Source organism: Hemiscyllium ocellatum, chromosome 1 (assembly GCF_020745735.1).
Source record: "Hemiscyllium ocellatum isolate sHemOce1 chromosome 1, sHemOce1.pat.X.cur, whole genome shotgun sequence".
NCBI lineage: Eukaryota > Metazoa > Chordata > Chondrichthyes > Orectolobiformes > Hemiscylliidae > Hemiscyllium > Hemiscyllium ocellatum.
In genome coordinates this window covers 146,822,188-146,848,547 of record NC_083401.1, presented here as the reverse complement: position 1 = coordinate 146,848,547, position 26,360 = coordinate 146,822,188, and the positions used below count along the sequence as shown (strand labels likewise).

Genomic DNA, 26,360 nt, shown 5'->3' with positions numbered 1-26,360 from the left:
CTACCCAACCAGGAAATTGGAAGGTCTCCCCATCGCTGGGGGTCCTGCCTTATCCTTTCCAGTAATTGCACAAAATTAGCCTTATACAACTGACCAAATAATGGAGTAATAAAAATGCCTAAATATAAGAAACCCTCCAGGGACCAACAAAAGGGAAAAAGGGATCCGTCCACTAAGTGGGGTGTCATAGCCAGGCCACCCATTGGCATAGCCTCCGATTTTGAAAAATTAATTTTATAGCCTGAGAATGCACTAAATGTATTAATAACTTGGATTAGACGAGGTACGGACAACAGAGGATTACTGAGGAATAAAAGGACATCATCTGCATAAAGGGTAATTTTATGTTTACCTGTACCAATCCTCGGGGCCGTTATATTAGGATCAGTCTGTATAGCTTCTGCCAGTGGTTCAATTATTAGCGTAAATAACAATGGCGAGAGAGGACATCCTTGACGGCAGCCCCTACCCACACTGAAGCTATCCGAACCTAATCCATTGGTAACCACAACTGCTTTGGGATCACTATACAATGTTGAGACCCATTTGGTGAACACCTGTCCAGTGCCAAACCTTTCCAATGTGTAAAACAAATATGACCATTCAACCCTGTCGAATGCCTTTTCCGTGTCTAGTGAAACTACTACTCCTGGTATCTTTCCCTGATGACAGGCTTGAATCATATTCAAAACCCTTCTAATATTATTGGATGATCTACGGCCCTTAATAAATCCCGTCTGATCCTCCTTTATAATATGTGGCAGTACCCTTTCTAGTCTCAGTGCTAACATTTTAGAGAGGATTTTAAAATCTACATTTAGCAAGGATATTGGTCTATATGATGTACAGTCTTCGGATCTTTTCCTTTTTTAAGGATAAGAGAGATATTTGCCTCTTTCAGCGAAGGCAGGAGACAGCCCTGACTATATGCATAGTTATACATGTCCATAGTGGATCAGCCAATATTTCTGTAAATTCTTTATAGAATTCAGCTTGAAAACCATCTGGGCCCGGTGCCTTTCCGCTCTGGAGTTGCCTAATTGCATCAAGTATTTCTTGGACTGTTAGAGGAGCATTTAGGACCGATACCTGTTCCGGAGTTAGGCCCGGAAAGGTCAAATTTTTTAAAAATGACTGCATCCTCCTAGTCCTATCTTCACAATCCTGCGATTTATATAACTCAGAATAAAATTCTCTAAAGATCACATTAATCTTTTTATGATCATGAGTCAAAGTACCTGTACTTTCCTTGATAGACGTAATAGTCTGAGGGGCTTTCTTTTTCTTTGCAAGAAATGCTAAGTATCAACCCGGTTTGTCGCCATATTCATATAACCTTTGTTTTGCAAATAATATTTCCCTCTCAGCCGTTTGAGTAAGCGTAGTGTTTAGAGCTGTCCTAAGAGCCGTAATCCTTTGCAATTTTATAATAGAAGGTCTATCAGCGTATGCTGTTTCAGTTGCTTTTAAGCGAGCTTCGAGCAGGCGCTGTTGTTCTCCCTTCAATTTTTTCTGGGTCGCTGAGTAGGAGATGATCAAACCTCGTGCATAAGTTTTGATGGTCTCCCACATCATTGATGGGTTGCTAGCCGTACCTGAATTAATTTCTAAGAAAGTTTTAAATTCTTGGGAGAAGTACTTTACAAATTTACTATCTTTTATCAGGAAGGGGTCCATACGCCAATGCCGAGCGGATGTCCCATTGTTCCTCGCCTTAGTTTCCATATATACAGCAGCGTGGTCGGAAATTGCTATAGTACCTATTTTACAAGATGATATGGAATTTAAAAAAATCGAGGGGGCTAAAAACATATCAATTCTAGTATGACCTTTATGTGGATTAGAGTAGAAAGAAAAATCTCTGCCCTGTGGATGAAGACATCTCCATACATCTACCAATCCTAATTCTTTAATCAGATCCACCAGTTGTCTAGATCTGGGAGATACTCCAGCAGCACTCTTGGGAATCCTATCTATTTCCGGATCCATAATACAATTAAAATCTCCCCCTATAATTGTATGACGGGCACCAAAGGCCATCAATTTTGAAAAAGCTTCCGTTATAAATTTAAAGGGGTGTGCCAGGGGGCAGTGCAAATTTAAAATCCCATATTCCTCTCCATTTATGAGGGCTTTAATCAAAATATATCGTCCAGATTCGTCTTTTATCTGATTTAGGATTTTGAAAGGAAAATTCTTCCGAACAAGAATAACAACTCTCCTGCTTTTTGAGCTAAAAGAAGAAAAAAAGGTCTGATCAAATCCACCCTGTCGTAATTTTAAGTGTTCTTTATCCGACAGGTGTGTCTCCTGTAGGAGAGCTATATCAACTCTTTCATTCTTAAGATTTGATAATATTTTCTTCCTTTTGACTGGCGAATTACTCCCCTTGACATTCCAGGTGCACCATTTAACCGACTGATCAACCATAATCATCTGGGCAAATCCGAGACCCCTCGGGAGGGGAAACCCTATCTGGAACATCCCGAGGATAGAGCATATAAAATTTACAAAAATAAAGGCTCTCTAATACACTCACAACAGTATAATAAAAAACTATTTCTAAATAAAAAAATATAAAACGTACCTAAGTGGAGATTTTCCCCCTTGTTCCCAGGGAGCGTCACTTCCTCTCCAAAAGTCCATCTTATCTTCTCCCAACCAGTGCCCCACCCTTGACCCAGGTGCTCCTCAATAAAATGAGGAGAATTCAAATATAATATAAAGCTAGAGTTAACAGTGAGCACCCTACCCCCGCTCACACCAATACCTGGATATATTTGGGAATGTTAATACCATATATAAATATATAACTATAAAATTACAATCTCAACAAGTAATAATTAAATATAATAATACAAAATAACTGGCGAAAAACAACCCCGCTCCTAAAGACAGAGGTAAAATAGAATAAGGTAACCACCTCCCCCCACCAACATTAACCAAACGCCCCAACATATATATACATACATACACACCCACATATATACATAAAGTAATAAAAGAAAACAACCCCAAGTGGGGGGGGGAATCAAATCCCTCTCCCCGCCCCCCATGATAATATTAAACAATAAGGTAAGAAAAAAGAGAGACAAAAAAGGTGGGGGGGGGGCGGTGGCGATATAGACCAAAGTGGGGGGAAAGGCAAACCAACATCCACTATCTCTTACAGTTTATCTAAGAGTGTCCAAGAATTCCTTAGCCTTCTCTGGTGATCCGAAGTTATATATGGATCCTTCGTGGTTAAAGCGTAGCGTCGCTGGATAGCGTAAGGAGTACTGAATATTTAAGTCCCTTAAACGCTTCTTCACCTCATCGAATGCCTTCCTCTTTCGTACCAGAGCTGGGGAAAAGTCCTGGAATAGCATTATCTTGGATCCTTTATAGATCATGGCTTGGGGATCTTTTCCAAGATTTCTTGAGGCTTCTAGGAGCATCTGCCTCTCCCTATAGCTCTGCAGCTGGAACAGGACCGGGCGTGGGCGCTGGTTTGAGCCGGGCCCACATATTGCGACCCGGTAGGCCCATTCCACCCTTACCTGGCCTGATCCAGCATGCAGATTTAAAAGCTGTGACAGCCACTGCTCCAGAAATGCTGTAAGCTGGCCTTCCTCTTCCCATTCGGTGACCTCGATTATCGAGGTCGTCAGTATGATTTTCTAAGGTCCGGACTCGCTGTTCGAGAGTCCAGACCTGATCCGCGGCCGATAGAGCTGCAGTCTCGGAGGTCGCGGCCTTTAACTCCGCCCCTCCGACTCGGCGCTCGAGTTCCTGGATGTCTCGGCCGTGCTTCTGCAGCGCGGCCGAGAGTGATTCCCATCGATTTCGGGACTCCTTGATAAATGCATCGATCTTCGCGTCCAGCTTGGTGATCATCTCCACAAGGCTTGTTACCATCGGTAAGTCCCCCGGGGCGGCTGTGGACGCCTCTGCTGCAGCTGGAGAGGGAGAGGGTGGGGGAGGGGGTCCTGCTGTTGAGAGCTGCGGGCTCCCTTCCCTTTGGTCATTTTTCACTAAATATTAGACTATTTAAATGTAATACTAAGCAACTATTTAAAGTTTTTTTTTATAGATATTTTTATTGGGAATTTAACATTTTAACAAATTTACAAAAATAAGCAGAATTTTCAAGCACAAACATTAATATAAAAATAGATCTTAAATATATAATCATCAAAATTCAACTAATCCACAATCATCCAGAGTGTATAGTTGAGTCGCTTACATCCTTCAAATAAGAGAAAATGTTCTCTAATACACTCATAACAGTATGATAAAAAGGAAGCTATTTCCAAACAATAAGAACAAAAAAAAATTAAACATGTTTGAATGGAGATCTTCCCCCTTGTTCTCAGGGGGCCTTACTACCTTTCCAACGTTCCACCATATCCTCTCCCAAACAGTGTCCCACCCTCGACCCGGGCGCTCCTTAATAGGATTTAGATATAATACCGAGCTAGAGTTAACAGTGAGCGCCGCACCCCCACCCCTCCCCACTCATACCTGAGTATATCTAATAGCATCAATGCCACGTACAAACACACATAACTATAAAATTACAACTCCAACAGATTACAGTTAAGTATAATAACATAGCAAGGAAGACAACCCCGCTCCCAGAGGCAAAAGTAAAGTAGAATAAAGTATCCATTTCTCCCCACGGAGTGTGGGAGAGGCAAGCCAACATAAATTGTCTCTTACGATTTATTTAACTGAGTCTAAAAGTTTCTTAGCCTCTTCCGATGATCTAAAATTATACTCGGATCCTTCGTGGGTAAAGCATAACGTCGCTGGGTAGCGTAAGGTGTATTGAATATCTAAGTCCCTTAAACATTTCTTCACCTCATCAAACGCCTTCCTTCTTCGTGCCAAAGCCGGGGAGAAGTCCTGAAATAACATAATCTTGGATCCTTCATGAATCATAGCTTTAGGATCCTTTCCAAGCTTTCTGGAGGCATCCAGGAGTATCTGCCTCTCCCTATAACTCTGCAGCCGGAACAGGACCGGGCGTGGGCGCTGGTTTGGGCCAGATCCGCGTGCTGCGACCCGGTAGGCCCACTCCACCCTTACCCGGTCAGTTTCAGCCCCCAGGTTTAAAAGCTGGGGCAGCCATCGCTCCAGAAATACTACTAACTGTTCTTTCCCTTCTTGTTCTTGAAGGCCCAGCAACCGAATATTTTTTCTCCGATTTCTGTTGTCAATATCATCGATGTAAATTTCAAAGGCCCGGACTCTCTGCTCCAGAGCTCGCACCTGTTCTGCAGCTGTTTGAGCTGCAGCCTCGGAGGTCGTGGCCTTTAGTTCCGCCCCCTCCACTCGGCCCTGCAGCTCCTCCATGGTTTGATTCTGTTTCTGCAGCTTTTCTTCTAATGCATTCCATCTCTGTCGGGATTCTGCGATGAAATTGACGAGTGTCGATTCCAATCTGGCAATCATCTCTACAAGGCCTGTTTTTACATCAGCTGCAGCCGGAAGAGAGGAGGGTGGGGGAGGGGTCTTTGTTTTCTGAGAGCTGCGGGGTCCCTTTGATTTACTCATTATCCACTCAGTATTAGACTATTTAAATATAATATTCAGCAGCTAATTAAGATTAAAGAAATTTTTTGGGTGGTTTGGCAAGTGTGGTGGGGGCAGGAAACCCACTTTACCCAGGTTTTGGGAAGGGCTCTGTAGACTCAGACTTGCTGAGTCGCCGCCATCGTGGATCTCTATGTAAAGTTAACAGTTATTACGAATGATTTGGTGAGTGTGGTGCGGGTGGGTGACCCACTTTACCCAAGTCTTGGGAAGAGCACTATAGACTCAGACTTGCTGGGTCGCCGCCATCTTGGATTCCCCCCCCCCGCCCCCGAGATGTTTTAACAAAAAAAGCTCCCAGTTCGCTTACAACTGCACTTCAAATTCTTGCTGTCTTCCCTTATTTCTACAGCTGCTAATCTGCTTAACCATACTCTCAATTTCACCTCTGATTCCATACTGCTTATTGAAACCATTACTCATTCCCGCCTTAGCCATTCCCCAGTAAGATCCTCATCTCAGTTTCTTGAAGTGTAGTAGATGCAAACCACTACCAGAATTATTTGTACCTCCTAATACAGTATCAGGCCCTGTCATCATTTCCTAAATCTGCTCCAGGGACCACACTGAAATGCAACAATAATGCCCGACTTCTTTTGTTAAACTCCACTTCCCTAACTTCCGACATTACCTCCAACAACAGCAATGGATTTCTTTGTCACTAAAACTGCAGTCACCTCATCACCACTTCCCTCCCCCTTGCCACTTGCCAATATTTCCTGTAACCTTCATTCTCCACCTCCCTCTCCAAATAAGATCCTGAACATTAGGGTTTCTCCAGTTTCTGTTGTATCTCCCCTCATGCTCTCTCTGAGAACCATCTGCTCAGTGAACCCTAATCCCTTTCAACTGCTAACCATGCACCTTCCCTTCCTGGCCTCCTTGCTATATCTTCACAGATACTGGTGTTCTGTGCTTCATGTTTGCTGTGTTTACCCGTTCCCTAACAATCAACCAATGATTTCTCTTCCTCTCTCCACCTGCCATTCTTGCAAACGACCATCACATGTCTAACGATTGTTCTCTCCAAACTGCTCATCTTCCCCAAGTCCCATCCGTTGTGAACCTCTGACAATAAGGCCCTGCTTCAGTATTGAGACTCTGACCAAAAGGCAGTAGCTGACAGCCATAGTGTCGGTCTGAGGCAGTGCCTTGTATTCAGAGAGTCAGTCCTGAGGGACTGCCTCATTGTGAGAAGGTCTGTCCTGATGGATTGCCTACTTAAGGGAGTCAGAGTTGAGGATGTGCCTCACAATTAGATGATCACAGGACCAGAATCAAGCCAATTGTTATCAAAGTTTAGAAATGAAATTCTTTGTGACTGTAGCAAAGGTGAACCTTACCTCCTCATCCTTCTCAATCTGCCTTTTGACACAGTTAAGCACTCCATCCTTCTTTAACTCCTCTTCACTGTGGTTTTGTTCTTGGAATAGTTTCTCTGCTCAATTCTGCAATGTTATCCCTCATGTTCCCTAAAGATCTATCCTTGTTTCTTGCCCATTATCCATTTGATTACAGCACCTTGATGACTTCATTTGAAAGCATGTCAGTTTCAACATATCCAGCAGTGACATCCAGCTTTACCCCTCCACCACCTCTCTTGACTTGTAGAGACACTGGAGGGGATATTACTTAGCAGCAGAAGTTCCCTCCAATCATAAATATTTGAAAGATTACAACATTGGTCTTCAATCCCTGCCAAAAATCTCATTCCTAATCACTGACTTCCTCCCTCTCCCTGGCAACTGCCTGGTTTGCAGCCTTGGTATCACATATGATCTTCACCATCACTAAATCCTCTCCACCTTCCAACCATCATGCCAACCCAACCCTGCATCAGTTCATCTGCTAAAACACTCACGTTACGTCTTTGCTCGACTTGCCAAATGAAACACAATGGCGACCAACCTCCAATATTATCCTCTCTGTAAACATAAGGTCTGTCGAAGTTCTGCAGACTTTTTCCTAACTTGCAGTAAATCCTGTTCACCCATCAGATCTCTGTTCAATGACCTATGCCAGCACCCAGTGAAACAAAATTTTAGGCCTTATTGTTCTTTGTAAATGTCGTTGTGACCTGCACATTCTCTATGTTTGCAGTCCTGTTCTTTCCTAAGACTCTGAGATGGCCACACTGCTCCAATTCACAATTGCTATTCCATTAATGGCCTTGATTCCAGCTTTCCCAGTTCTGGTCTACCCTCCCCAAGCCTTTCCTCTCAAAACCTATCTCTTTGACCAAGCTTTGAATGATCTTTTCTAATATCCCTTTATGTTTCTTTAGTCAATCTGTTTGACTAAAACTTACAAACCATTTCTGGATATTTTACCATGATAGTCATTATATCAATACAGGTTATTGTTAATATATATCTCCCACTTTTATTTTTATACAAAGGAAGATTAATTGTTCTTTTTCTACCTAATATAAATTTTATATGATTTGAGTCACATGCGGTTGTGAATCAAACTCCAACTTTATTTTATTGTCAAACTTGGTCATTTCTGCTAGGTCTGTGTGTTGTACAGTTTTATCTATGGATGTCATTATAAATTTCTCTCCATACCCCCTCATACTTTTATAATATTAAAATAAATTTAATCAAGACATGTATTCATGAAATTTGGTTTGTGTTGCAGTGTTTTTAATTTAATTGTGAAATTTAATATTTAGATATTGCAAATCAGGGCCTAAAAAAGGGAAATTATACTTGTCCAGGATTCAACTGTTAGAAAATATAACATTTTGTGATTCCGTGTGGGCAATGTACTTACGCGACCCATTTATTGCTTCTTCAGTTTATATATCAACACCATAGTCTGTTTGAAAACTCTGCAGTAAACCTAAAAGATGATGTGTGCTTTCGGCAAATGGACTCAATTATTATACTGTTAGAGGTTGATGGCCGGGATTTATTTGAATTTAGAGTAGCGATTTTCTTCGGTTTTACTGATGAATAATGAATTTTCTTTAAAATTACTTTGTGTTTCTGGAAGGGTTCCATCGTTGTCGGTGACAAAACTATTCCTCAGCCTCCTATTCTGCACCTTTCTATAGAGAAACTGTCAAAAGAAGGTGCTTTCTTGATGGACTGTGGTTCTGTAAGTAGCTTTTTCATTTGAAAGTTCTAAGTCTGAGTATGGTTCTTGTGTAGTGGGTGTATTTTCTGAAAACTTTGTGATGTTTGTCCTTCGCATAATGGAGTGAGAAGAATCTTGTTTCTCTTTGGTATTCTAACACTTTGTAGATTTTGGTCGCATATATATCCAGCTCTGTGTTCAAAGCCTATTATTTCACTATGGATAATTGATCAATCAGTAAGGGTAACTATCCATCATGAATATTAGGTACATTTCCTTGAATAATTGATTTATCCTGTTTTTGTTTTATGACCAAGACCTTCATGGGCAATTTTCCACATTGTTGTAGCAGATTTGAAGCAAATTGGTTTGCAATGCAGCTACTCCTGGAGCACAAGTCTTTAGTGCTACTGCTGGGTTATTGTCGAGCCCTAGAGCCTTTGTTGTATCCAGTACACTCAACAGTTTCTTCTCATCATGGAAGGTGAATCAAATTGACTGAAGGCTAGAAATACATTGAGAACCTCAGGAGGAGGCCCAAGTGGATTATCTATTCAATACCTCTGACTAAAAATCACTTCAAATGTTTCAGCCTTGTCTTCTGTACATTAGTTCTCATATACCCCCATTGAGGATCATTTGTGGAGTCTGTATTTGATTTTGTACCACCATTCACAACTGAATGAGGAGATGCTGGCGAGCTTTGAACTGATATGTTGCTTGTGGGTTCTTTATTCAGTCTATATATTCGATCTATTGCAGTTAACGTGTTGCTGTGTAATACTAAATAGCAATCTTATTCAGAATTTAACATCCAGGTATGGAGGTTGGATTTTCTGAGGAATGGCAATCTGCCACTCTAGGCTTTTTCACAAAAGAGGGGATTTTACAATTCTGAGAGGAGGTTCCAATCAAAAATATGGAGTCTTATTTCCAATCTAGGCGAAAGTGAGGACTACAGATTCTAGAGATTAGAGTCGAGAGCATGGTGCTGGAAAAGCACAGCAGGTCAGGCAGCATCTGAGGAGCAGGAGAATTGATGTTTCAGACAATTGCCCTTCATCAGGAAAGGGCTTTTGCCCGAAACGTCGACTTTCCTGCTCCTCTGATGCTGCCTGACCTGCTGTGTTTTTCCAGCACCACGCTCTCGACTCTATCCGTTCTTTGTAGTGCTGAATGATCAGAGGGAGGCAATCGAAGCCCCCTTTTTCACAGCTGCTATATTCTGAAATGTAGATATTCTGGGCAGCCAATTTGACAGCTGCATTTAAACCATAAGTACACAAGCTAGGATGTAGTGTGTGGTACGGTGTCAGCTGGGGAGGTCACTGAGTCATCTTTAGCAGCATTAAGATTTCACCTCAGGAAATAGGAATCCATGTAATTTGAGCCTTCGAGTAGTTTTAAACAATACAGAAATTTGAAGTTGAATAAATAAGAAATAATCCTGGTTTTACTAGTCAATTTTCCATAATCTTTGAATAAATGATAATGTCACAAACTTACTTCAGGTTAAGTCTTGGGTTTTGCTGCTAACAGATGCTTTTCAAACACCAGCAGGTGCAATTGATGTTCAGAGGTGATATAACACAGGAGCAAATAATGTTTACATAAAAATTTATCATGTTTTATGCTCCAGGTACTTATGTTTTCCATTGGTTTGTGTATTTAGGTTTACAGGTCGTGTGAAGGTAGCAATAATGAATGGGTGTTAATTTGTTTGTAGGTGATGTACCTCTGGGTTGGTAAAAGCTGCAGCAACAATTATATTAGTGAAGTGCTTGGATTCCCTAACTATGCTTCTATTCCACAAAATATGGTAAGTTCAATTCTAGACAATAAAATAAATCCATTACTCTAATTGTTTAGATTAGATTAGATTTGCTACAGTGTGGAAACAGGCCCTTTGGTCCAACAAGTCCACACCGACCTTCTGCAGAGTAACCCACCCACCCATTCCCCTACTCACTACTAATACACCTATCACTACGGGCAATTTAGCATGGCCAATTCATCTAACCTGCACATCTTTGGACTGTGGGAGAAAACCGGAGCACCCGGAGGAAACCCATGCAGACACAGTGCGAATGTGCAAACTCCACGCAGGCAGTCACCTGAGGCTGGATTCGAATCCAAGTCCCTGGCGCTGCGAGGCAGCAGTGCTAGCCACTGTGCCACCTTCTCATTGCTTTGGATTATATATATCTGGAAGTTAGTTGCTATATTCATGAAGTGTTTTAAAATGCAGCAGTCAATGGTGTCAGTACAGCTCTCACTTGTATTACATTTACTCAAAGTTTAAATTTATGATTTTTTTTAGTTTTCATCCTCTAGTGGTTTCATTTTCTTCTGTGCAACAGAAGAAAATGAAATTACTAAGCTGACCACAAGGTGGTGTGATTGTGTGGTTTCAGCAACATCTCCTTCAGAAAGAAAGCAATTGGCCCTCTGCTGTTATTTCTGCTCTCAATGATATACCTAAGATTGTAATGTTAATGACAAAAATGTCATCACATGCTTTAACAAAATGTTTTTGGTAGTTTAAATATAATGTTGAATATATCTCTCATAGATTATCAATGTGACAAAGCTGAGAGAGCTCAAAAAGTAATCATAGAATCCCTACAGTTCAGGAAGCAGGCCATTCAACCTGCTGAGTCCACACTGACCCTCTGAAGAGCATCCCACCCACACCCACACACAGAACTGGAACTTCTGGTTTCGTCACTCTCAAATTCAAAACTAGAACCATTCTCATTATATACTTGGTGTTAGTTGTGGTTCAGGGGTAATAACTCTGAGTCAGAAGGTCAAAGAATTAATAATGCTCTGGTGACTTGAATGTTAAGTGTAGGCTGGCACTTTGTTGCAGTGTTGAGGAAGTACTACACTGTTGGAGATTAAACAAGAGCCCCATTTGGCCTCTCAACTGGATGTTAAAGAAAAGCAAGGGAGTTCTCTTCAGGCTCCTTGCTCATATTTATCCCTCAATAGACATGTAAAATAGTTGTTGTGATCACTTTCTGCTATTGGGACCTTGCTGACTTTTTGAATTGACTGCAGTATTTCCTATATGTATTACAATAGTACCTATGCCTCAAAAGTGATTCATTGTATATGAAATTTCTATGGATTAACTTTTTTTTTCTTGTTTTCTTTCTTTCATAACCATAACACTCTTCCTTAATTTGGTGGAAAAAAGACTCACCTACCCGAATTAAATACAACCTTATCTCAAAGAACAAATAATTTTATTTCTTGGCTTCGAGACAACAGACCATTCTTATCGATTATTTACGTTGTGAAGTAAGTACTTGCTATTATTTTCATTTAAAGGCCTTCTTTTGTAACTGTCCAAAACAAGTTCACATGCTTCATAGGGTTAGATCAGATTGAGAAAGTCCTTATGCCAATTCTTCTTCCAAAATGACATGACTGTTATTTCTGTACTACAGCATCTGGCTGTCTCTGAAATTAATCTGGTGTCCTACACTTATCCATACTTCAGAGCAGTGAATACTCCTAAATATTTTTTTCATTTTCCTGCTTAGCAAAGTTTGTTCGAGCCATGAAATGTACAATTTAGAAAATTGTTTGCCGTTGGTCAGCTCCATTGCGATCTCTTTGTGAGGTCTTGATTTACCTTATTATAAGCTGCAATAAGTTTTACTTAATGTAGTTTATGAATTTGATTTAAGTTTCACTGAAGCTGTAATTCCAGCTCATGTTACAGGTTTCAGGACTAAAGTAATGTTTCATGTAACTTACAACATTGCCTGTAATTCTTTCAGATGATAAAACGTTTCTTAGAAAACACAACTGAAGCACTGTTATAAAATTGTGAAAAAATGAACTTTGTTTTCAGTTGCTAAACAAGTTGTGATAATTTTATCATCCGTTTTGTCTCATGCTGTTTTTCAATCTCAACAGTGATGATGGCCCAATGAAAGTGAACTTTTATCAGAAGTTAGTGGAGGACAGAACCGAATCTGCGTTGTCATATTATGAATTCCTTCTCCACATTCAGCAGCAGATCTCCAAATAACAGCAATTATAGTTTGTGCATTGGACTTGATCGGTTTGAAGGGAGAGTTGAGGCAGCACGGTCGTCAGAAGCAAATGTGCATTTATCTTGGAGGATGGATTTCTGATGAGGTACAACATGGATATCGTCAACAATGTTTCAGTCCTAACAACGGTTTTACACTGGTAGGAATATGAAAAGCTGGTTAGAAAAATTTGCAACCCTGCAGAATAAATTCCTGAAGTTACTATGCTGTAATGTATATTTTTCTGCTCTAAAATACAGTGAAATAAAAATGCCAGTGTACTGATAGAATGCTAATAATGGCATTAAAGAATGGGCCTGATTGTTTTATTCTAGATAGAGCAGGAGCTTAGAGGCCTTGTTACTGAATACAAATAGAATGGATTTATTTATTACCATGTATAAGCCCGGGTTATTCACTATTTTGTTAAAACTTTTTGATCTAATTAATTTTCCTGTGTGTCATGTATCAGTGTACATGTTGATTTTTCACTGGTTTTGGGTAGAGAGGTGATGACTGTACACGCTTATGCAGGTAGGAATTTGTATTGAATTGTTAGCAAATACAGTCTGTATTAAAGTAAAAGCAAAGGTCATTGCAGGGCTGTTGAATGTGGTTTAGAGATGCACATTATAAAATTCAGTGTGTACATAGAAAGTTTAACTAACTTTGTAAGTAATGTACAAATAAAGTATCATTCTAACTTTAGGTTCTATTAAAAATGAAAGAATAAACTGTATGCAACAGCGTTGAATGTTTTTGTGATCAAATTCCTCCTGCCTCACTCAGGCCACTTGAGGCTAGCAAGGATTTAAATGCAGGTATTCTGTGCCATCTTCCAGTTTAACTGGCAAAGACTATAATTGTTTAAAAAAAAACACTCATTATATCTCATTGTAATTCTGTTTTGCATATTTTCATGCAATTAATTTCTGACTAGCTATTGATTAAAAGAGCTCTGCCGGATTTTTAATTTTGTTTTATTGGTGGTGCATCTGTGTATACTTGTTTATCTTTCAAACAAAACTTGTCTGACTAGGGCTTATGTAATGAATAGGCCATTTTAATTGCATGGCTTCATAACCTCCTTACTGTGCCTGGTTAAAATCTAGAGAAAACAAAAATGTGTTCAACAGCTCTGTAGCCGACTAAATATTCAGGATATCCAGGTGGCAGAGGAGGTGGCTTACAACACAGCTTTAGTAATAAATAAATTCCTGAACCTCAGCAAACTTTAACTTCTGGTGTTTCCTGCTACCTAAAACATTCAAAATATCAAGCCCAGCATCTATCCCATATGTAATGTTTATAATTATTTTAGAAAAGCTAACAAAGTGCACGATCTTCCAGCTATTTCACATCTATGAGCTAAACTGTTCGTAACAAGTAGGTATTGTAAGTCTAAAATGAAATGGATTTGTGATGAACTTGAACCCTAAATTCTGGTGGTCAAACTTCATCTGTCCGTGAATAGAGAGAATCTTCGTGTAAGTTAACAATACAAAATGACAAGAAGAGGTGTAAATTCAAGGGCTTAACTTCTCAATCAGTTTTTATTAGAAGTAATGTGTTGAGTGAGCTGGCTGGTTGTCCATTAATGGAGCTTCAGGTGTCCAGAATTAGGCAACATAATGAGACAAAATACACCAGTAGTCAAGATAGAGACCTGAGAGTGATAATGGAAACAAAACCCAGCGTTTGTATTTGGTCCAAATAAAGTTTATGAACATTGATGGAATTTTTATTACTTCAATGTTCTTTATATCCTATTGGATATGTTCCTGTACTACCACCTTTTTATATGATGCTAGTGTTTGCTTGTTCCTCTCGAGGGACATTCTGATGCTGGTTATTTTAATGGTTTGCTGTTGTTAGGTATTTATCTAGAGCTGCATTCTTTAAAAGACATTTTAGAATCAGCTGAGTCGACTTTGTGTCTCTCTAAATTGCATTGACCACCATTTTGAGATGCCCAGCAGACTTAATTTTGACACACTCGTGATCCTGGTGAGATCAATAAACAAAAAGCAATGAACTTGCCAAAAGACTCTGACAAAAGACAGGATTGCACTTTTTATAACCATTAGTTGTTAATTAAATCAAAGTAAACATGAAGTAACATGAAAATTCTACTCAGTAGAAGATATAAATCACACTTCATGTTGCCAATGAAAGAAAGACCGCTCTCATAGATTTACTTATGTCTTATATGCTAAAAACATTGTATTCAGCTACAATATCCATCAAAGCTATCTCTTCTTCAGGTAAATTGCCAGTTGCTTTATTTTAAGAGTTGAGACACCAAATCGCATCCAGCAGCTTTACTGTTACTGGTTTCGACAGTATGATCTCCATGGACTTAGCTTTTCTTGATCAACTGAACAGTGCCGCAATTGACTTTTCCTTAAAGTCAACCTTGAGCTCCAATAGAGAAATTATTGTAAGTCTTTTTTATTTTGTCTGGTTTGTGTTTCCTTCACAACCTAAATCAAAAACCTGAAGTCACAGCCATCCCGAGTCTTCGATTGTCTTTTCATTAGAGGCCAACTTTTAATCAAAAACGCCATTCAGACCAGAAATACTACATGTGACAAACATAAGACATTTATAAAGAGGTAGTGGTATAATGATATTGTCACTGGGCGAGTAAACCAGAGACCCAGCGACTGGTCTGGGCACCTGAGATCAAATGCCTTGGTACATGCTGGAGTTTGAATTCAATAAATTGAATGTGTCGGTGTACAGCTGCGGCTTAAAATGTAAGATCAGGGACAGCCTAAAATATTCCTTTGACCAAGTTACCTTGCTAGGAACCTCAGAAATGTTCCATTACGGCACCCCAAGTAGGGAATGCAACCCTACTGATCACACTAGCTCTACAGTTAAACTGTAGAACTGCACCGTTGCTCAAGATTTCAGTCTCCACTCAGGATGTCTACTGTAATCCAATGGCAGCAGTGGCCAGGACTGCAGAGTCCAGAACTAGGTCAGCGTCTCTGTGAAGATGGAGAGGGAGCAACTGTTTAAATGGATAGGAGGAAACCTGGATGGTGGTACAGGACTTGGGAGCAATTTCTAATACTTACCAGGGTCCCATCCAACCTAAATACGATTGCAGTCTTTTTCTATGACTGTATTATGGTAAATTTCCACAAAAACAATTTCACAACTTACTGGAATGTGTTGTTACCGCTAATATATTTATAATACATCCTACATATTGCTTTCCAAAGCTATTTTAAGACACAAGCTATTACTTCCTTTCCATCCCATGTTTTTTAATCCTAGTTATGTTTAGCATAACATTTCACTACTTTCTGCAGTGGGCTTGCATTATTTGATTAAGGTTCTTGAGTACGTTTGTTTATTGGCATGAATTTAAATGATACTTTACTACTCCTGACTGAACACTTGTTAAAGCTGTTGGTGTAGCACTGCCGGCAATGTTTCTCCAATGTCAAGCATTCAATGGCTAAAGCTTGCCATGAGAAGCTTGATATATTTCTCTCTTTCAACATGGTGGTTCAATGGTTCGCACTGCTGCCTCACAACGCCAGGGACCCAGGCTCAATTCCAGCCTCAGGCAAATGTCTGTGTGGAGTTCGCACATTGTCTCTGTGTCTGCGTGGGTTTCCTCCGGGTGCTCAGGTTTCCCCCCACAATCCAAAGAGTCCTAGAGGTGTACAGCATGGAAACAGACCCTTCGGTCCAACCCATCCATGCCAACCAGATATCCCAACCCAATCAGCACCCGACCCATATCCCTCCAAACCCTTCTATTCATATACCCATCCAAATGCCTCTTAAATGTTGCATTGTAACAGCCTCCACCACATCTTCTGGCAGCTCATTCCATACACATATCACCCTCTGTGTGAAAAAGTTGCCCCTTAGGTCTCTTTTATATTTTTCCCCTCTCACCCTAAACCTATGCCCTCTAGTTCTGGACTCCCCGACCCCAGGGAAAAGAATTTGCCTAATTTACCCTATCCCCTCATAATTTTGTAAACCTCTATAAGGTCACCCCTCAGCTTCCGAAGCTCTAGGGAAAACAGCCCCAGCCTGTTCCCTACAGCTCAAATCCTCCAATCCTGGCAACATCCTTGTAATCTTTTCTGAACCCTTTCAAGTTTCACAACATCTTTCCAATAGTAAGGAGACCAGAATTGCACGCAGTATTCCAACAGTGGTCTAACCAATGTCCTGTACAGCCGCAATATGACCTCCCAACTCCTGTACTCAATACTCTGACCAAATGCCTTCTTTACTATCCTATCTACCTGAGACTCCACTTTCAAGGAGCAATGAACCTGCACTTCAAGGTCTCTTTGTTCAGCAACACTCCCTAGGGCCTTACCATTATGTGTATAAGTCCTGCTAAGATTTGCTTTCTCAAAATGCAGCACCTCACATTTATCTAAATTAAACTCCATCTGCCACTTCTTGGCCCATTGGCCCATCTGGTCCAGATCCTGTTGTAATCTGAGATAATCTTCTTCGCTGTCCACTACACCTCCAATTTTGTGTCATCTGCAAACTTACTTACTTTATCTCTGTGTATGGGAGAAGGATTCACATTTTTGTGCCATTGGAATCTCTTTTGGGGTGGGCGTGACATGTACTAGAAGGATGAATTGCACCTAAATTGGAAGGGAACTAATATACTGGCAGGGAAATTTGCTAGACCTGCTCGGGAGAATTTAAACTAGTAAAGGTTGGGGGCGGGGGTGGTGATGGGGGCAGAGGTGGGACCCAGGGAGATAGTGAGGAAAGAGATCAATCTGAAACTGGTACAATTGAGAACAGAAGTGAGTCAAACAGTCAGGGCAGGCAGGGACAAGGTAGGACTAATAAATTAAACTGCATTTATTCCAATGCAAGGGGCCTAACAGGGAAGGCAGATGAACTCGGCATGGTTAGGAGCATGGGACTGGGATATCATAGCAATTACAGAAACATGGCTCAGGGATAGGCAGGACTGGCAGCTGAATGTTCCAGGATACAAATGCTACAGGAAGGATAGAAAGGGAAGCAAGAGAGGAGGAGGAGTGGCAATTTTGATAAGGGATAGCAATACAGCTGTACTGAGGGAGGATATTCCCAGAAATACATCCAGGGAAGTAATTTGGGTGGAACTGAGAAATAAGAAAGAGATGATCACCTTATTGGGATTGTATTATAGACCCCCTAATAGTCAGAGGGAAATTGATAAACAAACTTGTAAGGAGATCTCAGCTATCTGTAAGAATAATAGGGTGGTTTTTGTAGGGAATTTTAACTTTTCAAACATAGACTGGGATTGCCATAGTGTTAAGGGTTTAGATGGAGAGGAATTTGTTAAGTGTGTACAAGACCATTTTCTGATTCAGTATGTGGATGTACCTACTAGAGAAGGTGCAAAACTTGACCGACTCTTGGGAAATAAGGCAGGACAGGTGACTGAGATGTCAGTGGAGGAGCACTTTGGGACCAGCGACCATAATTCTATTAGATGATGGAAAAGGATAGGCCAGATCTAAAAGTTGAAGTTCTAAATTGGAGAAAGGCCAATTTTGACAGTATTAGGCAAGAACTTTTGAAAGCTGATTGGGGCATATGTTTGCAGGTAAAGGGACGGCTGGAAATTGGGAAGCCTTCAGAAATGTGATAACGAATCCAGAGAAAGTATATTCCTGTCAGGGTGAAAGGGAAGGCTGGTAGGTATAGGGAATGCTGGATTACTAAAGAAATTGAGGGTTTGGTTAAGAAAAAAAAAGGAAGCATGTGTAAGGTATAGATAGAATAGATCCTGTGAATCCTTAGAAGAGTAGAAAGGACATAGGAGTATACTTAAGAGGGAAAACAGGAGGGCAAAAAGGGGACACGAGGTAGCTTTGGCAAGTAGAATTAAGGAGAATCCAAAGAGTTTTTACAAATACATTAAGGATAAAAGGGTAACTAGGGAGAGAGTAGGGCCCCTCAAAGATCAGGACATGGAAAATTTTCCTACTCCTTGGCTGCTGCCTGACCTGCTATACTTTTCCAGCACACTCTAATCCCCTCCCCTCAAAGATCAGCAAGGTGGCCTTTGTGTGGAGCCGCAGAAAATGGGGGAGATACTAAATGAGTATTTTACATCGGTATTTACTGTGTAAAAGGATATGGAAGATATAGACTGTAGGGAAATAAAGGGTGACATCTTGCAAAATGTCCATATTACAGAGGAGGAAGTGCTGGATGTCTTGAAACGGATAAAGATGGATAAATCCCCAGGACCTGATCAGGTGTACCCTAGAACTCTGTGGCAAGCCAGATAAGTGATTACTGGGCCTCTTGCTGAGATATTTGTATCATTGATAATCACAGATGAGGTGCCAAAAGACCAGAGGTTGGCTAACGTGGTGCCACTGTTTAAGAAGGGTGGTAAGGACAAGCCGGGGGACTATAGACCAGTGAGCCTGACATCAGTGGTGGGGAAGTTGTTGGAGGGAATCCTGAGGGACAGGATGTGAATGTATTTGGAAAGGCAAGGACTGATTAGGGATAGTCAACATGGCTTTGTGCATGGGAAATCATGTCTCACAAACTTAATTGAGTTTTTTGAGGAAGTAACAAAGAAGATTGATAGGACAGAGTGGTTGATGTGATCTATATGGACTTCAGTAAGGCGGGTCAGGTAAATTGGCTATGCTAAATTGTCCATAGTGTTAGGTGCATTAGTCAGAGGGGGGTGAGTTACTCTTTGGAGGGTCGGTGTGGACTTGGGCAGAAGGGCCTATTTCCACACTGTAGGGAATCTAATCTATTCCAATTGAACTATTTTGATAATTTTGCATTGATGTAATACAAGTTTTTATGTTTAAAAACTACAAAGTTGTAAACCTCAGACATGATTCAAATAGAGGGGAATATGTATTGCAGAGCTTGGGGTGAGAAAATACACAAAGCATTGAAGGATGTGCAAATCTATAGCAAAATGGCACTGGTTAATACGATCTCTCACAAAGCTGCTTGTTGGCTGTGTGATATCTTGATATTATCTAATGGTAATGATGTTTTGCTGCTTCATTAACTTAGTTGCTGTAATGGCCATTATCCCTATTCTCCTGTTGGTTTTCTCCACCTTCTGCAAGCCACTGCAGAAACCTTGAAGGGAGAGTGCCATTGTAAAGGACAATCACCATTTCCATTATCTCTTCAGAGTGATCAGCACACCTGGTTGGAATAGTGAGTGTAGAGACGGTTCACACAGTACTAGTGGGAATGAAAGTAACACTAGGAAAGTGTATTTGCTTGGAGCAACATCAGCCTTTGTCCAGTGATGTCAATGTACCAGTGTTGGACAGGGATGGTAACACCACGTTATAGGTCATCAAGTTCATTTGGAGGTAGAAACTTTAGGAACACTACTCCTTCATCAGGTGGCTAGTGAGGCAGGATCATTGGACACAAAATTTATAGCAAAGGATTAAAGTGTCATACAACTGATGCGATGTATTAAACAAACCTAGATGCTGTTAAGTCTTTATTCACTTAGAATTGAATTGCAGGTTTCGATTGATTGGTATGTAAATCCCAGAATTACTTCCAAGTCATAATTCTGGGACAATTTAAGGTTTTATAATAAAAAAAACTGACATCTCAGCTCATCAATGCATTACAGGCATGAGGTTAGAGTTTGTCTGTATCCCAACCTTGAGTCAGACTGGTTCTGTTTCCAAAGTAGAAACTGATAAAATGTCATATGGACTGACTGCTGAAGGATTATGTGCTTTTTGAACAAAATAGGATGTATCTGCAAATACAAATTTGCAAATGCAAATTCACCCCATAGACATGTGTGTAAGAGTGCTTAAGTGTAATCATGAGGATGACCTCAATGGAGATTTGGGTTCATTTCACACTACAGGTGACCACACTACACTATACATTCTCGCGTACACGCAGGATCACACTCTCAGACCCCCATACATTCTCTCTCTCTCTCAGACACACACATGCACACGCCCTCTCAAAGGCATATACTCTGTCACACTTGCGCACGCACACTGACACACTATATCTCTCTTTCCCCTCCTCACAAATGCACGTACATGCGCCCACGCGCACACACTCAAGTCTGTGGGGTGAATTTACAGATTTGTATTTGCGGAAAGAATTTTGTTTTGTTCAAAAAGCACACAATCTGTAGACAGTCAGTCGATGTGATATTTTAGGTAAAGGTACTCTGCCTGTATTCCTGATGAAGGACTTTTGCCTGAAACCTTGATTTTCCTGCTCCTTGGATGCTGTCTGAACTGCTGTGCTTTTCCAGCACCACTCTAATCCACTATATGACATTTTATCAATTCCTACCATGGAAATAGAACCAGTCTGACTCAAGTTTGGGATACCATTAATGCATTGTCTGGGCTTAGATGTCACCTTTTTTTTATAAAGCCTTAAGTTATCTCTGGGCTATGACTTGAAAGAAGTTCTGGGACTTATATATCAATCAATCAAAATCTGCATTCCCATTTTAAGTGATTAAAGATATAACAGCAATCTGGGTTTGTTCAGTACATCGCATCAGTTGTATGACAGCTTTTTTTCTATAAATTCTGTGTCCTATGATCCTGCCCTACTAGCTCCCTGACGAAGGAGCAGCGCTCCGAGTGTTTTTTAGATTAGATTAGATTAGTATGGAAACAGGCCCTTCGGCCCAACAAGTCCACGCCGAAGCGCAACCCACCCATACCCTAACATATACCCCTTACCTAACACTGCAGGCAATTTAGCATGGCCAATTCACCTGTTTGTATTTCCAAATGATCCTGTTGTACTATCACCTGGTGTTGGGTGATTTCTGTCTAGTGAATTTGAGGATCCAGCCAAATACAGTAAGTTGAGATTAGAAGTGAAGAGGGAAGTAAAACTGGACAGAGAATATGACAATTAAATGGTTCTTAACATGAAAGAGATCTCAAACATTTTCAACATGATCGTGGCTCATCCACATTCTCAATGCCATACTCCCACACTCTCCTTGTACCTCTTGATATCGTTCGTGTCTAGAAATCTAACTAACTTTCTTCAATTTATTCAGTGATTTGGCTTCCACAGTCTCGTGTGATAGAAAATTTCACTGGCTCACCATTTTCTAAATGAGTAAATTTCTTCACATCTCAGCCCCAAATGTATCCTGAGACCGTGACCCTTTGTTCTGGACCCACTGACCAGGAAATACATCATCCCTGCATCAACTGTGTCTAGCCCTGTCCAGATTTTCATATGTATTAATGGGGATCTCTCTGTCATTCTTCTAAGCTCCAGTGAGTACACAGAATTAGTCAAACCAATCTCTCCTCATGTGACAATTCTGCCATTACAGAAATCCGTCTGGTGAACCTTTACTGCACATGCTGCAAATCTGTCCTTGCTAAAATTGAATCCAAACCAGCGCACAATACACTAAGGCCTGGTGGAGTTGCAGTGATACATCCCCCGTCAGTATATAAAACCTCTTGCAATACAGATCGATTTACAATTCAGTTTAAAACAGTCTGCATACTTTTTCACTGGCCAATGTACAAGAAACAAGGTCCCTTTGTACATTAACATTTCCTCATCCATTTCCATTAAATAATACTGTATATTCTGTTTTTCATGCTGCGGTGGGATAACTTATACTTATCCACACTATGCTGCATCTGACATGTAATTACCCACTCACTCATCTAAATAACCTAGAAGCTACGTTGCATCCTTCTCCCTACTCACAATGCCACCTGGTTTTCTGTTGTCAGCAAATTGACAAAAGAATATTTGATTTTCTCATCCGAATATATATATTTCCCCCCAGGTACTGATCCCTGCAAGTGCCTCCTAGTCACTGCCTTCAATTCTAATATAACAATCCACCCATTCATATTTTGAATTTGTACATGGTTCTGAGTGTTTCGGTTGGGATGGTAGTTTTGCCCATCTATAATTGCCCAGAGTGAATCTGGAGTCACATGTATACCACACCAAATAAGGATGGCAGAAATCCTTGCTAAAGGGTATTAGTGAGCAAGATAGATTTTGGCAATAATCAATGGCTCATTGTTAAGTTTTTTCTTTCATTCCACATCTTTTAAATTTACTGAACTGAAATATCACCATCTGCTATGTTCTGGAGTTCTGAATAACTAATCCAATGACATTACCATTCTGCCAGCATTCTGTTTACTGCAGGGACTCTTCTGAGGACCAGTCGCAATGAACTTGTAATGTTAACTGTGTTCCCCTCTGCAGATGCTGCCAGGCCTCCTGAATTTTTCCGGCACTTTCTGGTTTTATTTCAGATTTCCAGCATCCATAGCATTTTGCTTTTATTGAACTGACTGGATTGCCCTTCAGAAGAACAGTGTGGACTCACTGGGTGAATGGTGACCGTCAAATGCATTGTATGGCATGAGGCTCCCATGTACATGCATAGTACAGTAAACACAAACTAAATGCCCCACAGAAAATTAGGTCTAGTCCATTTCAAAGCATCCTTTTCACGTACGTTGCAAATGTTAATTTTTCTCCATGCTCCCACCCCCCCACACCCCATTTCTGCCGTGCAATTAAGATTAGATTACATTACTTACTTACAGTGTGGAAACAGGCCCTTTAGCCCAACAAGTCCACACCAACCCGCCGAAGTGCAACCCACCTAGACCTATTCCCCTACATTTACCCCTTCACCTAACACTACGGGCAATTTAGCATAGCCAATTCACCTGACCTGCACACCTTTGGTCTGTGGGAGGAAACCGGAGCACCCAGAGGAAACCCACGCAGACACGGGGAGAATGTGCAAACTCCACACAGTCAGTTGCCTGAGGCGGGAATTGAACCCGGGTCTTTGTCTAAATTATTAGACAAATTGAAACTCAGTTCACCAGTTTGGAATTACTGTTTTGCCTTTTTAATGTATTTGTTTTAAAAAGTTAACCTTATTTTTCCTCACTCTTAAGCCAATCATTCTGATTGAGAGGTTGACTCTTAATGCCTACTGGGCAATTAGGGATTGACAGTAAATGCTGGTCTAGCCAAAGACATCCACATTCCGTGACTGATAATTTTTTAAAAAGTTGAGATTGCATTCAATATTTTACGTACTTTTCCTGGAACAGACTGAATTGCTCATTTAACAGTCCTTCAATCTAATTTTTTAAGGAGTTAGTCAGTTGTCCTGTTAACAGAGATCATTGATCCCCTGTCGAGGATACAGTACCATCTCTCTCTCACACTTGCAGTCACTCCAATGCAACATCTCAGAAATGTTGCTTATCATGTACATCTTAGAGTCAGAGTTACATAGGATATAAAAGGCCTTTCATACCATCAAGTCTGCCCCCATCTACATTAAGTCATCAGCAAAGGCTTTACCTTCATCCCTCTCCATTCACGCATCAACGAATTCAATACGCGTTGTGACGTTGAGCACTTCTCCCTCTGCCTCTGCCTCCGAGCTTACTTTTCCAATCAAGACTCCCGCCCATCTTCTGAGAACTCCTTCGCCCACCTCCAACACACCCCATCCACCTGGGCACTCTGTGCCGGTCTGTTACCTCCCCCACCGACCATTTTTTTATTTCCAACTGCTGGCCCTGCATTCCCCAATCTACATAAACCCCAATCTAAATAAACCCCACTTTACAGCACTTGGCTCAAAGCTTTGATTGTAATGACATTTCATGTGTTCATCCTGGTACTTCATAAAGGTTCTGAGGTTACCTGAGTCTATTCCCTTCACAGGCAATCGCACCACCATCTCCTCCTACGTGTTGGTTCTGAAACCCTTCTTCCTCATCAGGTGCTGATAGCTCAAAGTTTAATCCCTGATATGTGAGGTTATGTTTCATCAGGTTATGTGAGATATAGCAGACAACAACAGCTTGCAGTCATTTGGTATCTTTAATACAATAAAAGTCATAAAATCCATCACGAGCATTAGCAAATAACATTTGGCACTGAGTCGTATAAGGAAGTATTAGGGTAGATGGTCAAAATGCTGGTTAAACATCTGATTAAACTATGAGTGGGAAAAAGGAGGAAACGTTGGAAGAGGTGACTTTAAGTGCTTAGGGCCTCAGCAACCAAGGTCTGGTCAAGGAGAAGAAAGAGGCCAGAATTGGAGGAGCACAAATAAAGGGGATATGAGGCTGGAAGATGCTTCAGAGATTGCGTTACAAAGAGTGATTTGAAAGCCAGGAAGACCATTTTAAAATTGAGGTACTGCTTAACAAGAACAAAATGTATGTCAGTGACCATAGGGTAGGAAGGGCAAACAAATATGGTTCATCCAGGTGTCTGAATTGCTGTTTCTGTGCATTAGTAGCTTGCTCCATTGTGGATGTCATCTGGAAATGATCAGCAAAGCATTAACAAATTGTCTTGCCCACTCATCATCAGGAGATGGTGTGTCAAACTAATGCTGTTTAAACAGATCACTGTTTGAAGAGGCCTTTTGTGTTGTACATCACTCCCCTAAAGTACAGAATGATACTTTTATTCTAAGACATTGATCATTTCAGCTCCCAAACTGATGAATTTAAAGATGTACCCTAGGTTATCATTCCCCTCTTAATGAGGGAGAATGCAAATGGCTTATCGTTTTCAAAACATTGACTTATACAATCTAAAATGATCAGGAAAACAAGTGCATGTCCTACATATACCTCATCTTTCATCTGACAATTTTTGTTTTGTTTCTGTTTATAGTGATCTCAAAACATGGGTATTTCTTGACAGGGTTCTGAGGAAGGCTAACTCCACCTGAAAGGTTAGCTCTGAGTTCTCTCTACAGATGCTGCCAGAACTGCTGAGCTTTTCTAGTCATTTCTGTTTTTGTTTTTGACCTGGCTAATGCTGGATTGTTTTTAAGGTTCTTTATTAGTTAAAACATACGTAGACTGAAGTTTTAAAGTATGACTTTAAAATTTCATACTAGAGTGATCTTTCTGATGTACACTTGCAGCTGGAAAAATATTGCAATAGATGAATACGGAGGCTCTGTATGGTACAATCTGCCTGTAAAGCATGCAAAACAACACTTCTGTCTGTGTCTCAATGCATGTGACAACAATAAATCAAAAAGAAAACAAAGGGTTAGGAAAGGCTCCTCAGAGCAAAAGAGTCAAGACAGAACCAGAGATGGACAATTTTATGAAGTTGAAACCACAAGATGAGGTTGGAACTCAGCTCAGTTTAAATAGAACATGAGAGTTACAAATGTTCAGACAGTAATTAGGGAGATCGACCCAATGGTTGCCTTACACCACTGTCGGAGGACGTTTATGCTTATCCAAGACAGAATTCCGACAGTACGTTTCGAGACCATTTGGCCCATCAAGTCTACACCAGTCCTCCAAACAGTATCCCACCAGAGCCCACTCCATCACCCTCTTCCTGTAAACCCACATTTCACATTGCTAATCCACCCAGCCTGCACAATCCTGGACACTGTGAGGCAATTTTATTTTGAAGCATAGCCATTCCACTGAACCTGTACATCTTTGGACAGTAGAGCAATTGGTGGAAACCTATGCAGACGTGAGGAAAAACATCCAAACTCGACACAGTCACCCAAAGTTGCAATCAAACCTGGCGCTGACTGTGCTGTCCAAAGGATATATACAGAGTTACATACAACTGATAAAG

The 26,360-nt window shown here is 40.7% G+C and overlaps 1 protein-coding gene across 1 annotated transcript in view; it reads left to right on the top strand.

Annotated features, from left to right (window-relative positions):
- Positions 1–13,446, top strand: part of LOC132816792 (protein transport protein Sec24B-like) — a 129,937-nt gene extending 116,491 nt beyond the window's left edge. Inside the window, exons 21-24 of the mRNA XM_060826746.1 lie at positions 8,575–8,679; positions 10,385–10,477; positions 11,861–11,964; positions 12,589–13,446. Of these exons, the coding sequence (XP_060682729.1) occupies positions 8,575–8,679; positions 10,385–10,477; positions 11,861–11,964; positions 12,589–12,703 (417 nt within the window). The 3' untranslated portion in view covers positions 12,704–13,446. The remainder of the gene's footprint in view (positions 1–8,574; positions 8,680–10,384; positions 10,478–11,860; positions 11,965–12,588) is intronic.
- Positions 13,447–26,360: the final 12,914 nt, after the last annotated feature.